This window comes from Ahaetulla prasina, chromosome 1 (assembly GCF_028640845.1).
Source record: "Ahaetulla prasina isolate Xishuangbanna chromosome 1, ASM2864084v1, whole genome shotgun sequence".
Lineage (NCBI taxonomy): Eukaryota > Metazoa > Chordata > Lepidosauria > Squamata > Colubridae > Ahaetulla > Ahaetulla prasina.
The window spans coordinates 242,872,957-242,885,798 of NC_080539.1; the positions used below are offsets into that span (position 1 = coordinate 242,872,957).

General features: G+C 40.6%; 1 protein-coding gene across 1 annotated transcript in view; it reads left to right on the forward strand.

Annotated features, from left to right (window-relative positions):
- Positions 1-12,585, forward strand: part of INSIG2 (insulin induced gene 2) — a 29,078-nt gene extending 16,493 nt beyond the window's left edge. Inside the window, exons 3-6 of the mRNA XM_058194494.1 lie at positions 854-978; positions 6,151-6,317; positions 7,376-7,475; positions 9,694-12,585. Of these exons, the coding sequence (XP_058050477.1) occupies positions 854-978; positions 6,151-6,317; positions 7,376-7,475; positions 9,694-9,735 (434 nt within the window). The 3' untranslated portion in view covers positions 9,736-12,585. The remainder of the gene's footprint in view (positions 1-853; positions 979-6,150; positions 6,318-7,375; positions 7,476-9,693) is intronic.
- Positions 12,586-12,842: the final 257 nt, after the last annotated feature.

Below are 12,842 nucleotides of genomic sequence, written 5' to 3' on the forward strand. Positions count from 1 at the left end.
AGGCACACGGAACGCTGTTACCTTCCCATCAAAGGTGGTCCCTATTTTTCTACTTGCATTTTTTATGTGCTTTTGAACTGCTAGGTTGGCAGAAGCTGGGACAAGTAACAGGAATTCACCCCATTACACAGCACTAGGGATTTGAACTGCTGATCTTTCGAACGACAAGCTAAGCATCTTAGCCACTGAGCCACTGCATCCCCCTATTCCAAGCATAGCATAGAAATTGTCTCAGAAGTTTATGGTATTCTAAATAGTTACTTCTCATTTAGAGGAGTAACTTCTGGAAAACCATCAGATCATTTAGAAATGGAATAATCTAAGTCAGGGGTGTCAAACTTGATTCCATTGAGGGCCACATCAGGGTTGCATTTAACCTCGGGGGGCCGGGATGGGTATGGCCAGGGTGGGCATGGCCAGTTCGATGTCACTTGTGTTGGGCGCCTTGGTGGCCTGTGTACTCTGCCAGCAAAAACAGCACTCACAAGCTCCATTTTCTCTGGCAGAGGCACTGTGGGCTGGTCCTTTGCTGTTTCCAGGATAGCCCCTCAGGCCAAATCTAAGCACCCCGTGGGCCAGATCTGGCCCATGGGCCTTGTGTTTGACATCCCTGATCTAAGTGTTTTGGAGGAAAAATGGAATGGTAGGTTTTCCATATTCCTTTTCTTCATCCCTTAAAAATCTTTAAAAGATTTCTGAATCAGGTTATCAGGTCAAGTGACTTGGCTGTGTAGTCTCACTGAACTCAGTAAAATTTACTCCAAAGGTTCACTTTAAAAGGACTTAAACACATCAACTGTCAGAAAAGCGATTATACTGTAGATACCTTGTTATCTGTGTTTGTATTTTACAGCTGTAATTGGATTATTGTACCCTTGCATGGATAGCCATCTGGGAGAACCTCATAAATTTAAGAGAGAATGGTCCAGTGTGATGAGATGCGTAGCAGTCTTTGTTGGCATAAATCATGCCAGTGCTGTATCCTTTTGTGTAGTAATGAAGTTGGCAATAACACATAAACTTCAGGCAGATCAAAAAATAAAAAAATAAGCAGCCCTCTAATTTCATTAAGGTTGAGTACATATTCCATTTCCCCATATAGCAATAAATTACTATATTTACATTAGAGGAAGATCATTTACCCCCCAGCCTGTGAATTGGGAAGGTACTGTTGACAACAAATGAGTGGGATAGAAGTAAAGATGGTTGCAGATATTGTTGCTGAAAACTCTGGTTGCCTTTCAAGATTAGTTTTAGTTAATATATACATCTATAGATGCACAGAAAATGAAGATGGATGGATGGATGGATGATAGATAGATAGATAGATAGATAGATAGACAGACAGACAGACAGACGGACGGACGGACGGATGTACCGTGTGCACACATTTAGAATAGAATAGAATAGAATAGAATAGAATAGAATAGAATAGAATAGAATAGAATAGAATAGAATTTTTTATTGGCCAAGTGTGATTGGACACACAAGGAATTTGTCTTAGTGCATATGCTCTCAGCGTACATAAAAGAAAAGATACCTTCATCAAGGTACAACATTTACAACACAAATGATGGTCAATATATCAATATAATCCATCAGCCGAGGGCCCAGGGTAGGGGTGGGGGGGTGGCGGTTGTTATTAAGGAGAGTCTAGAGCCGAGGGAGACCACTGTACCTCAGATTGCCGGCTGTGAATCCCTCTTTCTGAGGTGGGGTCATAGGTGTCAGATGGGCTTGTTTGTCACGTACCTGGCTCCTTGCTGTGTGACAGCTGCCCTGCCCGAGCTCCTGGAGGTGCTTGCTGGAGTGGCAGTTGAGACCCCCAGACTTATGGTCATGGGGGACTTTAACTTGCCGTCGACCGGCATGTCGTCGACAGCAGCTCGGGAGTTCATGGCTTCCATGACGGCCTTGGACCTGACTCAAGTAGTTGATGGCCCTACTCACATTGGGGGGGCACGCTGGACCTGATTTTTATCTCTGGTCAGTGGTTGAAGGATCTGGACTTGAGGGATTTAGTCACTGAACCTTTGTCATGGTCAGATCACTCTCTCCTTCGCCTGGACTTTCTGACCGCCACTCAACACCGCAGGGAGACGGAACCAATACGTTGGTTCCGTCCCAGGCGCCTGATGGACCCGGAGAGGTTCCGGACGGAGCTTGGGCTGTTTCCTGAGGGTCTGGCTCACGACACGGCTGAGGAACTAGTCGCGGCTTGGGAACTAGCTGGGGCTTTAGACCGTGTCGTGCCTTTGCGGCCTCTGACCTGGCGTAGGTCTCAACCAGCTCCTTGGTTCTCCGAGGAGCTGAGGGAGTTGAAACGCCGGAGAAGACGCCTAGAGAGTTCTTGGAGGTCCAGTCGTTCGGAGGCTGATCGGATACTAGTTAGATCATATAATAGGACCTACCTAGTGGCATTGAGGGAAGCCCCCCTCACTCATTGCGTCGGCAGATAACCGCCCGGCCGCCCTGTTTCGGGTGACTCGCTCTCTCCTTCAACAGGGGGAGCGGGATGACCCGTTACAGGGACGTGCCGAGGAGTTTAGTGGTTATCTATACGATAAAATCGTTCAGCTTCGGGATGGTCTGGATCAAAATTGGGTGGATCCAGGTGAGATGTCGGAGGGCTGTCTTGTTGAGACTGTTTGGGATGAGTTTGACCCTGTGGCTCCCGAGGACATGGACAGGTTACTGGGGAGGTTGAATGCCACCACATGTTTACTGGACCCGTGCCCCTCCTGGTTGGTACTGGCCACGCAGGAGGTGACACAAGGCTGGCTCCAGGGGATTACGAATGCTTCTTTGTTGGAGGGGATCTTTCCTGCCGCCTTGAAAGAGGCGGTGGTGAGACCTCTCCTCAAGAAGCCTTCCCTGGACCCAGCTGTATTAGGTAATTATCGTCCGGTCTCCAACCTTCGCTTTGCGGTAAAGGTTGTAGAGAGTGTGGTGGCATGTCAATTACCCCGGTACCTGGATGAAACTGTCTATCTAGACCCGTTCCAGTCCGGCTTTCGGCCCGCTTACAGCACTGAGACGGCTTTGGTCGCGTTGGTTGATGTTCTCTGGAGGGCCAGGGATAGGGGTTATTCCTCTGCCTTGGTCCTATTAGACCTCTCAGCGGCTTTTGATACCATTGACCATGGTATCTTGCTGCACCGGTTGGAGGGATTGGGAGTGGGAGGCACCGTTTATCGGTGGTTCTCCTACCTCTCTGATCGGTCACAGACGGTGTTGACGGGAGGGCAGAGGTCGGCCCCGAGGCGCCTCACTTGTGGGGTACTGCAGGGGTCAATTCTCTCGCCCCTCCTGTTCAACATCTATATGAAGCCGCTGGGTGAGATCATCAGTGGTTTCGGTGTGAGGTACCAACTGTACGCTGATGACACTCAGCTGTACTTTTCCACACCGGGCCACCCCAACGAAGCTATCGAAGTGCTGTCCCGGTGTCTGGAGGCCGTATGGGTCTGGATGGGGAGAAACAGGCTCAAGCTCAATCCCTCCAAGACAGAGTGGCTGTGGATGCCGGCACCCCGGTACAGTCAGCTGCAGCCGCGGCTGACTGTTGGGGGCGAGTCATTGGCCCCAATGGAGAGGGTGCGCAACTTGGGCATTCTCCTGGATGGATGGCTGTCTTTTGAAGACCATTTGACGGCCGTCTCCAGGAGAGCTTTTTACCAGGTTCGCCTGGTTCGCCAGTTGCACCGGGATGCCCTATGCATGGTCACTCATGCTTTCGTGACATCTTGTCTGGATTACTGCAATGCTCTCTACATGGGGCTCCCCTTGAAGAGCACCCGGAGGCTCCAGTTGGTCCAGAATGCGGCTGCACGGGTGATAGAGGGAGCCCCTCGTGGCTTCCATGTGACACCTCTCCTGCGCAGACTGCACTGGCTACCTGTGGCCTTTCGGTGCGCTTCAAGGTTTTGGTAAGTATCTTCAAAGCGCTCCATGGCATGGGGCCGGATTACTTACGGGACCGTCTGCTGCCACCGATTGCCTTCCACCGACCCGTGCGCTCTCACAGGGAGGGACTCCTCAGGGTGCCGTCAGCCAGGCAGTGCCGGCTGGCGACACCCAGGGGAAGGGCCTTTTCTGTGGGGGCTCCCACCCTCTGGAACGAACTTCCCCCAAGACTTCGCCAACTTCCTGACCTTCGAACCTTTCGCCGCGAGCTTAAGACACATCTATTTATTTGCGCAGGACTGGACTAGAATTTCAAATTTTAAATTTGGTTTTAACGGGGTTTTATTATCTTATTGTAATTTTTAATATTTGGCCTTATTTAATAAGTTTTTTATTTGGTGTTTTATTTTGTATTTATATGTATGTTTTTATTAGGCTGTAAACCGCCCTGAGTCCCTTGGGAGATAGGGCGGTATAAAAAATGTGATTAAATAAATAAATAAATAAATAAATAAATAAATAAATAAATAAATAAATAAATAAATAAATAAATAAATAAATAAAACATAAGGATTACCAGCAACAAAGTTACAGTCATACAGTCATAAGTGGAAAGTGGAACAATGAGAAGATTAATAGTAGGGCAGATTTAGTAAATAGTTTGACAGTGTGGAGGGAATTATTTGTTTAGCAGAGTGATAGCCTTCGGGAAAAAACTGTTCTTGTATCTAGTTGTTCTGGTGTGCAGTGCTCTATAGCGTCGTTTTGAGGGTAGGAGTTGAAACAGTTTATGTCCAGGATGTGAGGGATCTGTAAATATTTTCACAGCCCTCTTCTTGATTCGTGCAGTATACAGGTCCTCAATGGAAGGCAGGTTGGTAGAAATTATTTTTTCTGCAGTTCTAATTATCCTCTGAAGTCTGTGTCTTTCTTGTTGGGTTGCAGAACCGAACCAGACAGTTATAGAGGTGCAAATGACAGACTCAATAATTCCCTCTGTAGAACCGAATCAGCAGCTCCTTGGGCAGTTTGAGCTTACTGAGTTGACGCAGAAAGAACATTCTTTGTTGTCCTTTTTTGATGATGTTTTTGATGTTAGCTGTCCATTTTAGATCTTGCGATATGATAGAACTTAGAGATTTGAAGGTTTCTTCTGTTGATACTGTTTCGTCTAGTATTGTGAGAGGTGGAAATATGGAAGGGTTTCTCCTAAAGTCTACCACCATTTCTATGGTTTTGAGTGTGTTCAGTTCCAGATTGTTTCAGTTGCACCACAAGGCTAGTTGTTTGACCTTTCATCTATATGCGGATTCGTCATTGTCTCGAATGAGACCAATCACTGTTGTGTCATCTGCGAACTTCAGTAGTTTAACAGATGGATCGTTGGAGATGCAGTCATTGATATACAGAGAGAAGAGAAGTGGGGAGAACACACAGCCTTGGGGGGGCCCTGTGCTAATTGTACAGGTATTTGATGTGATCTTGCTTAGCTTCACCTGCTGCTTCCTGTTTATTAGGAAGGAAGGGAAATATTTGAAGGGAAGGAATCTCAAGGATTGCTTTTAACTAGAATTGGCAAACCTAGATTTTAAAAACGAGGAAAGTTTGTTTTTTAAATCAGGATTATTTTTGTTTTGGGTAATTATAGCCGTTTCCCTTCAGTTAAGTCACTATTAAATAGTGGATCACTATTTAAAATTGCTACTGTCTCTGATAATAAAAGCAATGAATATCCACCTTGCCAAATAGCCATTGATGCACTTTTTTCCTTTTAAGACCTTTCCAAGCTGGGTAACTATCATATATTATGTTAGGAAAATCCCTTTTCTTACATGTGTCACTTTCAGAGAATTTTCCTTAAAATGTTTGAATCAGCATAGTAAAAATACAGTGCAGGCTAATTACATTGATCATAAAATAGCCAGAAGCACTAAAATGTAAGATTTAGAATTGTGAAGAAGCATGAGTAAGGTATAAGGTTAGTATCCAGAGGAACTCAGTTTACAAAACAAGCACTAAACTTGGATAATTGTATGCTTATTTAAAAGGAAAAAAAAATAATTTTTGGTATCATTGGACCAGTCTTGGAAATGCTGTGAAGGTTATTCTGGCTGGGGATAATATTTAGCCTTGATTTGGGTCTCTCTCAGACTAAAGAGCTGGCTGTCTCTTTAAGGTTAAAACATACAACAGAATTGGTTTGCTGCCAGTCTTCACAAAATATTCCTTAAACTGTCCAAACAGAAAGTGGATTTTGCCAACAACTTTCAGTTGTCTCTCACACTTGCTGCGCTGTCAGTGGGACTGTGGTGGACTTTTGATAGATCTCGAAGTGGTTTTGGACTTGGAATAGGAATTGCATTTTTAGCCACTTTGGTGACTCAGCTTCTGGTCTACAATGGAGTTTATCAGTAAGTATTTTATGCATATTAAATTCTTACTAATTTCATTTGTATTTTAAAGGCAGTGTCTGACAAGGTTATAAATTTAAAAACGCATTGCCTTATTACAGGGATAACGTAACGAAACTCATTGGAACAAATGTGACCTAAGTGGCATTTTATATTTATGGCAGGAAGAAGTTGACTGTATTGTTTATTTATTGCCTTTGCAATTGCACGCCTTGATGTTTGGGAATGAAATTAATTTGTCAATTAAATGCTAATAATTATGCTTCCCAGAATCAAGGTTGACAGTAAAGCTCAGGTTTGCCTTGAAAGCCCATTCACACTGCCTCTGCTTCTCCTTCCTAATCAGCAACGTGAAGATTATTTGCAATATACTTCCAATCTTCCAGTTTCATGGTGCTGAGAATTAGGAACAAAAATAACTGTGGATCACTCCCCACCTCCCCTTGGCAAGGCTGCTATTGGTGCTGCACTAAAAAAAAATACAAAAGGTTAATTAAATGAATTGTTTACATCCATTCACCCTCATCCATATTCCTACTTCATGTTTACCTAGTGATACATTAAATAAATAAAATGCAAGCCATTTGGAGGGGGGCACTGAAAAGCAATCAAGCTGCCTCTTCCTATTAAAAAGGTTTGATGCTGACAAGCTCAGATCAAGCATGTGAGGAAGAGAATTGTCCACATGCTACATAGAGCCACACTTTGAAAGTAATTTTACTGTAGCTTCAAATACATCACAACTAAAATAGAAATAAATCCATTTAACACTCTGTGTTTATACAGACTGTCCACATTTTTCCATTGATATTCTGAATTGGCCATTTAAATTGCCGTTTTAGAATTTCCGACCAAGGTGTAGTTATGAATGAAAGAGTTCTGCTTTTTAAAATTCTTTTTAATTTAATTAGTAACAAAGATCCTGCAGCTAGCTAGCATCCATAACCCGCTTGGCCTCTGCAGTCTTCAGGCTTTTTACTGTCTTTTTCAAAATCAAAATCACACTTCAGGCAAGGTGCCATTGTGATGCTAATTTTTTAAAAAATCTTTTTCTCCAGATACACATCTCCTGACTTCCTTTATGTCCGTTCCTGGTTGCCCTGCATATTCTTTGCTGGTGGAATAACTATGGGAAACATTGGCAGGCAGCTAGCAATGGTAAGCTAGTGATTCAGTGTTCTGTGTTTTTTGCAGTATTATATATATATATATTTATTTATTTATTTTGCCCTTGATTCCCCCCTCTCCCACTTGGGATATCCAAATAATTTTGACAACATTAAGGAAACTCACTAGCAAGTTCTCTTGAATTTGGCATGGGAATGGCATTAAACATGCCAAATAATTCTTTGGAATATCGCATCCTTCATTAATTCTTCAGTTTTAGAAGTCAGAATTCCCACAAATGAAAATAAAGTAAATAGAATAACCTCTTATCTGTTTCTACCCAAGCACTATTTCAAGGCACATTCTTGATTCTCAGAAATATCCCCCGAAGTTAAAAATGTAAATACTTCACAAATACACCTGGAAGCATTCAGAGCCTTTTAAAAATGTATCCAATCTTTCATTGCTTTTAAAAAGTGACAAAAAAAGAAAAAGCCCACAAAAGTAAAAACATACAGGCAAAGACAAGGTAAAAAGACAAGGTAAAAAACCCACATACAATCTACTATAAGCCTTCAATATTTGGATATATCATCGCAGTTTTTTAAAAAAAGTGGGGAAAAAAAACAGAAAAAAGTGTAATATATCATTTTAACAATACATAATTACAATTCTATATAAAGTTGTGCAATTATAGGGAAGCATTCAGAGCCTTTAACAGATGATCGCAGTCTATTTTAAAGAGAAAGATGAAACTTAACTAATGAGGCTAATTCTTGTGGCTCATCACCTGGACACCCTATCTGATGAAAAGATGCCCACTAATGCCAAGGAAGCATGTTTTAAAGCACAGGTGTCAAACTTGCAGCGTCATGTTGCCATCACATGACGTATCGTGACTTTTTTCCCTTTGCGGAGTTGGGGTGGATGTGGTTTGCGTGTGACGCATCGGGCTCGCGGGTTGCCAGTTTTAACACCCATGTTAAAACCTGATTTCTGAGTAGAAAGGGAAGTATGTGGGAAGATTGGGCTGGCTTGCTCCTGAAGAGAGAAGATTGGTTTCTCTACAGTTGCCATGACCTTGTCCTGATCATTTCAGTCCCTTGGCTTTGTAATTAATATTACCAGTAAATCAGAGATTCCTGTTTACACTGCACCAGTTGATGTGAAAGAAAGAACCTAAATCTTCAGAGAGAGGGTGAGTGGATGGGGGGTGAGGGTAATGTAATCTGTCTTTGTTCTGGATTCCAGAGCTGCATGTTCATTAGACAGCAAACTACAAAAAGAGACTGGCCACTTTTTTCGTGCTTCCTTCCTAGTTGCATTTTGGATGTGGTATAAAAGCTGCAATGGCCTATCCAAATACTGAAGGCTTATAGTGGATTTCAATGTGATTTTGTTTTAAATAATTCTTTGTTTTTTTTAATTTATTTTTGTTTATGTATTAACTATTTATTAAAAATAAGAATTCTTGTGGGTCAAAAATATTATAAATACTTTCAAATAAATTTTAAAAAGTAGTTGCAGGGGAACAGCCTTACATGTTTAGTTTATTAAAATACTTAGCCTGTTGTTGTTTTTGTTCATATCAGCATAAACTTTTTTATTTTAAAATTTGCTAATTTACTGTTTATAAAAATAGATTTCCATCATTTGGAATGGATGGCTTAATTCTTGTAAGAAAATCTTGCAGCAGGAATTGATGTTAAATTTTGGAATGCGTGTATGTCTCTGTGCATGTATCTTTTTTTTTAATTCTTTTTTACCATCTTTACAGTTTTAGGGTAGATTAGTTTAACAAAGAGAAGGCACGCTTAACAGAGGGAAATGCTATAGATATCTGAAGCTGTAGATATCCAGAGACTGTTTCGTTTTGATTTTAAATTTCTAGGACTGATCCCAGTCCATTCATCTCTCCTCCTCTCCTCTCTTTTTCATTTAGGTTTTTCTTTGCAAAGTTTTATTTTTATCACCTGCTGCTTTCTATATTTTTAAACATTAGAAGGTCTGAAATCCTTTCTGATCTCCTTCATAGTCTAAGGGTTGATACCTCTGCCCATCCCTGTAATCCAAATTCACATGGTTTGCACACTATATTTTCAGGTTGCACTTCTGAGGATTAGTGAGGTAAAATGGGGAGACCCATTTCTACAAAGCTCCTTTGTGGAATCTGCCCATTTGCTTTGCTCTGCTCTTTCTCAGCTGTACATTTTTTTTTATTTATTTGCCCAGATCAGCTACTTACACCTAACTTCTGTTTGTCTTACAGTATGAATGTAAAGTTATTACGGAAAAGTCACATCAAGACTGACAGGAGCAAAAAATACTTTTCTCACAGGAGGAGGAAGAGCAGACTGAGAAGAGCACACAGTAGAGAGAACTCGATTATATAATTGCCAAAAAAAAAAAGCAATCTCCCTCTCTTGTTTCTTCTTCTCTTGTCCCTGGTTGTGTCTCTGGCTTGGTCCACTTGCAAAGGCACTATTTACTGCAATCTGTGATTGCTGAATCTCTTAAGTCACTTAAAAATCCTGGCATCTCAGGAACGTGATCTGTGCGAAACGGTGCTTCAGCACAACACGCTGGAGAAAGTATTGGCTTCTGAGTAGGATCCTTTGTTTACCTGAACTAGACTAGGCTTGCCATGTAGTGTCCCTTCCCCCTCCCCACCCCCCAGTAAGGTTCTTGTGCCAAACCAAGGTTACAACAAAACAAAACATCACTCTCTCCTGGCTGCATTTACTTTTTACTTACTTTGGCCAATTTTGAGAGAGGTGGTATTCTTTAGAGTGTTGCCGTTTTATTATACCTCAAGTCAGAGGGATAAAAAGGCCCCCAAAGACACGAATGGAATTAGCATCAAAAGCATAATCAGTCCTGTGACTTGACTTCTCTTGATAAAGAGGTAAATAAAACTACAGAACAGCTGCGCATGAAGTGAACATGAATTTTCTGTTTTGTATCAAGAGTTGATGGCATAGTTGGCTGCAAATGCACTATTTGCAATACAAATGGGTAGTACTGCTCTCCGTGTCTATGGCCGTAGTGTGTTGAGTGTGGGACCACTCTGTAAATAGATACACCCTGTCGTAGGACTCTTCATCGCATAGCAGCAGCCGTAGAGCTGTTTATTGAGATGTGATTCACGCTAAATGGTAATATTGAGGCTATCCATAAATAAGACATTTTTACAGTTGGTAGTTTAATTCTGGAAATAGGAAAATCCAACATTTTTTTTTAAAGTTTGGTAAGATGATCTTCAGTGTAGTAATTGCAAGTACCTCTCTCACTTTGTATAGTAAAACATGGGTATCTGCTTGCATTCTGATCATAGAAGCTGTAAACGTTCCTTTACGGAAATTCCATGAGATAACATGAATTCATGTTATTGCACTTATAGAAATGTCATATGACAAGGTGAATTCTAACAAAAGAGAGGCACAGCCAAAAGCATTATTATGCGACTGCATCAGTAGAGCTGATCCTTGAGTCTGGTAAATGGGAGAAAGGAAAAAGAAACTTTCATATAATACCATTTTAAATCATTCAGTTTAATTGCTTCTATAATCTGTGTATAAAGTGAAAAGCTGCTGCTGGTATTGTTTTTTTTTTTAAAAAAAAGTATATTCAGTGCAAGTTTTAAAAAATACAGCCACTCAAAAGAGGCTGATGTTGGTCCAAAGAAAAATGTGTGTGTGTATAAAAATATATATAATTTTATTTTTCTTTAATATATTCATAAAAATGTAGAATTGGAAAACTAAGCTTTTTAAAGACTTGCACACTAATACGTGAAGAATATGCAATGAGAGCCTGGGGAAAAATAAACCAAGCTTTGGAAAGGAAAATGTGCAATCAATAAGTCTTAGAAAAATAGCAAACAATATGCAAAATAGCAGTAGCTTTAATTTTTGACTAGCTGTTGCAAATTCACACTATTGCACTACAGGGTCTTTAACACGGTTGTAATGTTATTAGACTGAATATTAGAAAACACTAAGTGTTAGTGCACCTCCTTATATACCTTTCCCCACATGAAATCTACAGCGAAACAAATAATTCCTAAGGTTTAATTTTAAGACATCTCCAACACTGTAAATGTCTCTGAGGTGGCTTAAGATTGAGAGATCTGGTCCCTATCCAGTTTATCTGTGATTCTGCTGAATTCAGTTATTCAAATTTGTCACCAGATCTTATTAAAATGGTGATAGGAACCTTTTGAAGGTTTAAATATGACAGCCTGGCTCTCACCGTATAGTCTAATTGTTGAGTTGGAGTGTTGCTGTAAGAAAATGCAATGTGTGTGGCTTTGAATAGAGCTCCATCATAGATTTTTAGTTATCTGGCCTCCTAACACATGGGTAGTACACATGTTTTTGAAATAAGATCTGTTACTTTGCTTTTGCTTTTTGTGGGCAGTTTTTGCAGGATGAAGCTGCCTTAAAGTGAAACAGAAAAAGGGCTTTCCACAAGGTTTACTAAATCTAATTGCAGGTAACAGTGACATTTGGTTCAATCTATGGGTGTAATGACTGATTGCCAATGACGACTTTTCTGCAGAGGGTATTGGACTAAGTTGTAAAATAGCTCTTCATTATCGTGCTAAGAAGTACAGAATACTGTTTTGGTAAACCTTAAAAACATGAAGTCCTGTCTCATTGCATATTTTCCTAAAGACAGGTATCACTATTTGCATATTAGCTTATTCAGTAACCATCATAGTTGCTGAATATGCACAGTTTGAAATTACCACTTGAATTTTTTTTGACTAGCACTTCTGACATGGAGCAAATTTACTCATCTTTCCAAAGTCACTTTGATAGGCCACTATTATCATTTAAATATTTCTTTTGAACAAAATTCATACTGTTTCTCTGTATTACCAGCTGGTACTGAATTGTGAGAGGAGAGGTTTGTGATGAGAATGCCTTAATTACAATGGGGGTGGGGGGAGGGAAGCAACTGCTGTATGATGTGTAACTATAATAATACATTGTCTTCAATATGCTCTATAGAGGATGAATAAGGTATATTTTAGATACAACTTTGTAAGCACTATAAACTCTTCACTAGTTGTGAACAAGTTGTTAATGTTTACTTCTTCAGGTTGCTGTTAAAAGCAAAATATGTATTAAATAAAATTACAGTCTTGAAAACTTAAGTTTCTTTTTCATTTTCTAAGAAGCAATAATTCTTAACTGTACGGTGATGATTCTCTTTCAAATATTAAATTAGAATGTTGGCCCTTGAACCAGGATAATAATTACAGAACATCTAGAAAATTAACATATACTTTCCCCCAGCCATTAGAAAACACAAATCAGCAATTGCATGATGTCAGTACAATTGCAGATTGATTTGGGCTTTTAGAGCCAAATCTTCCAGTTCTGGTTAAAACACTGGAATGAGTGTATCATG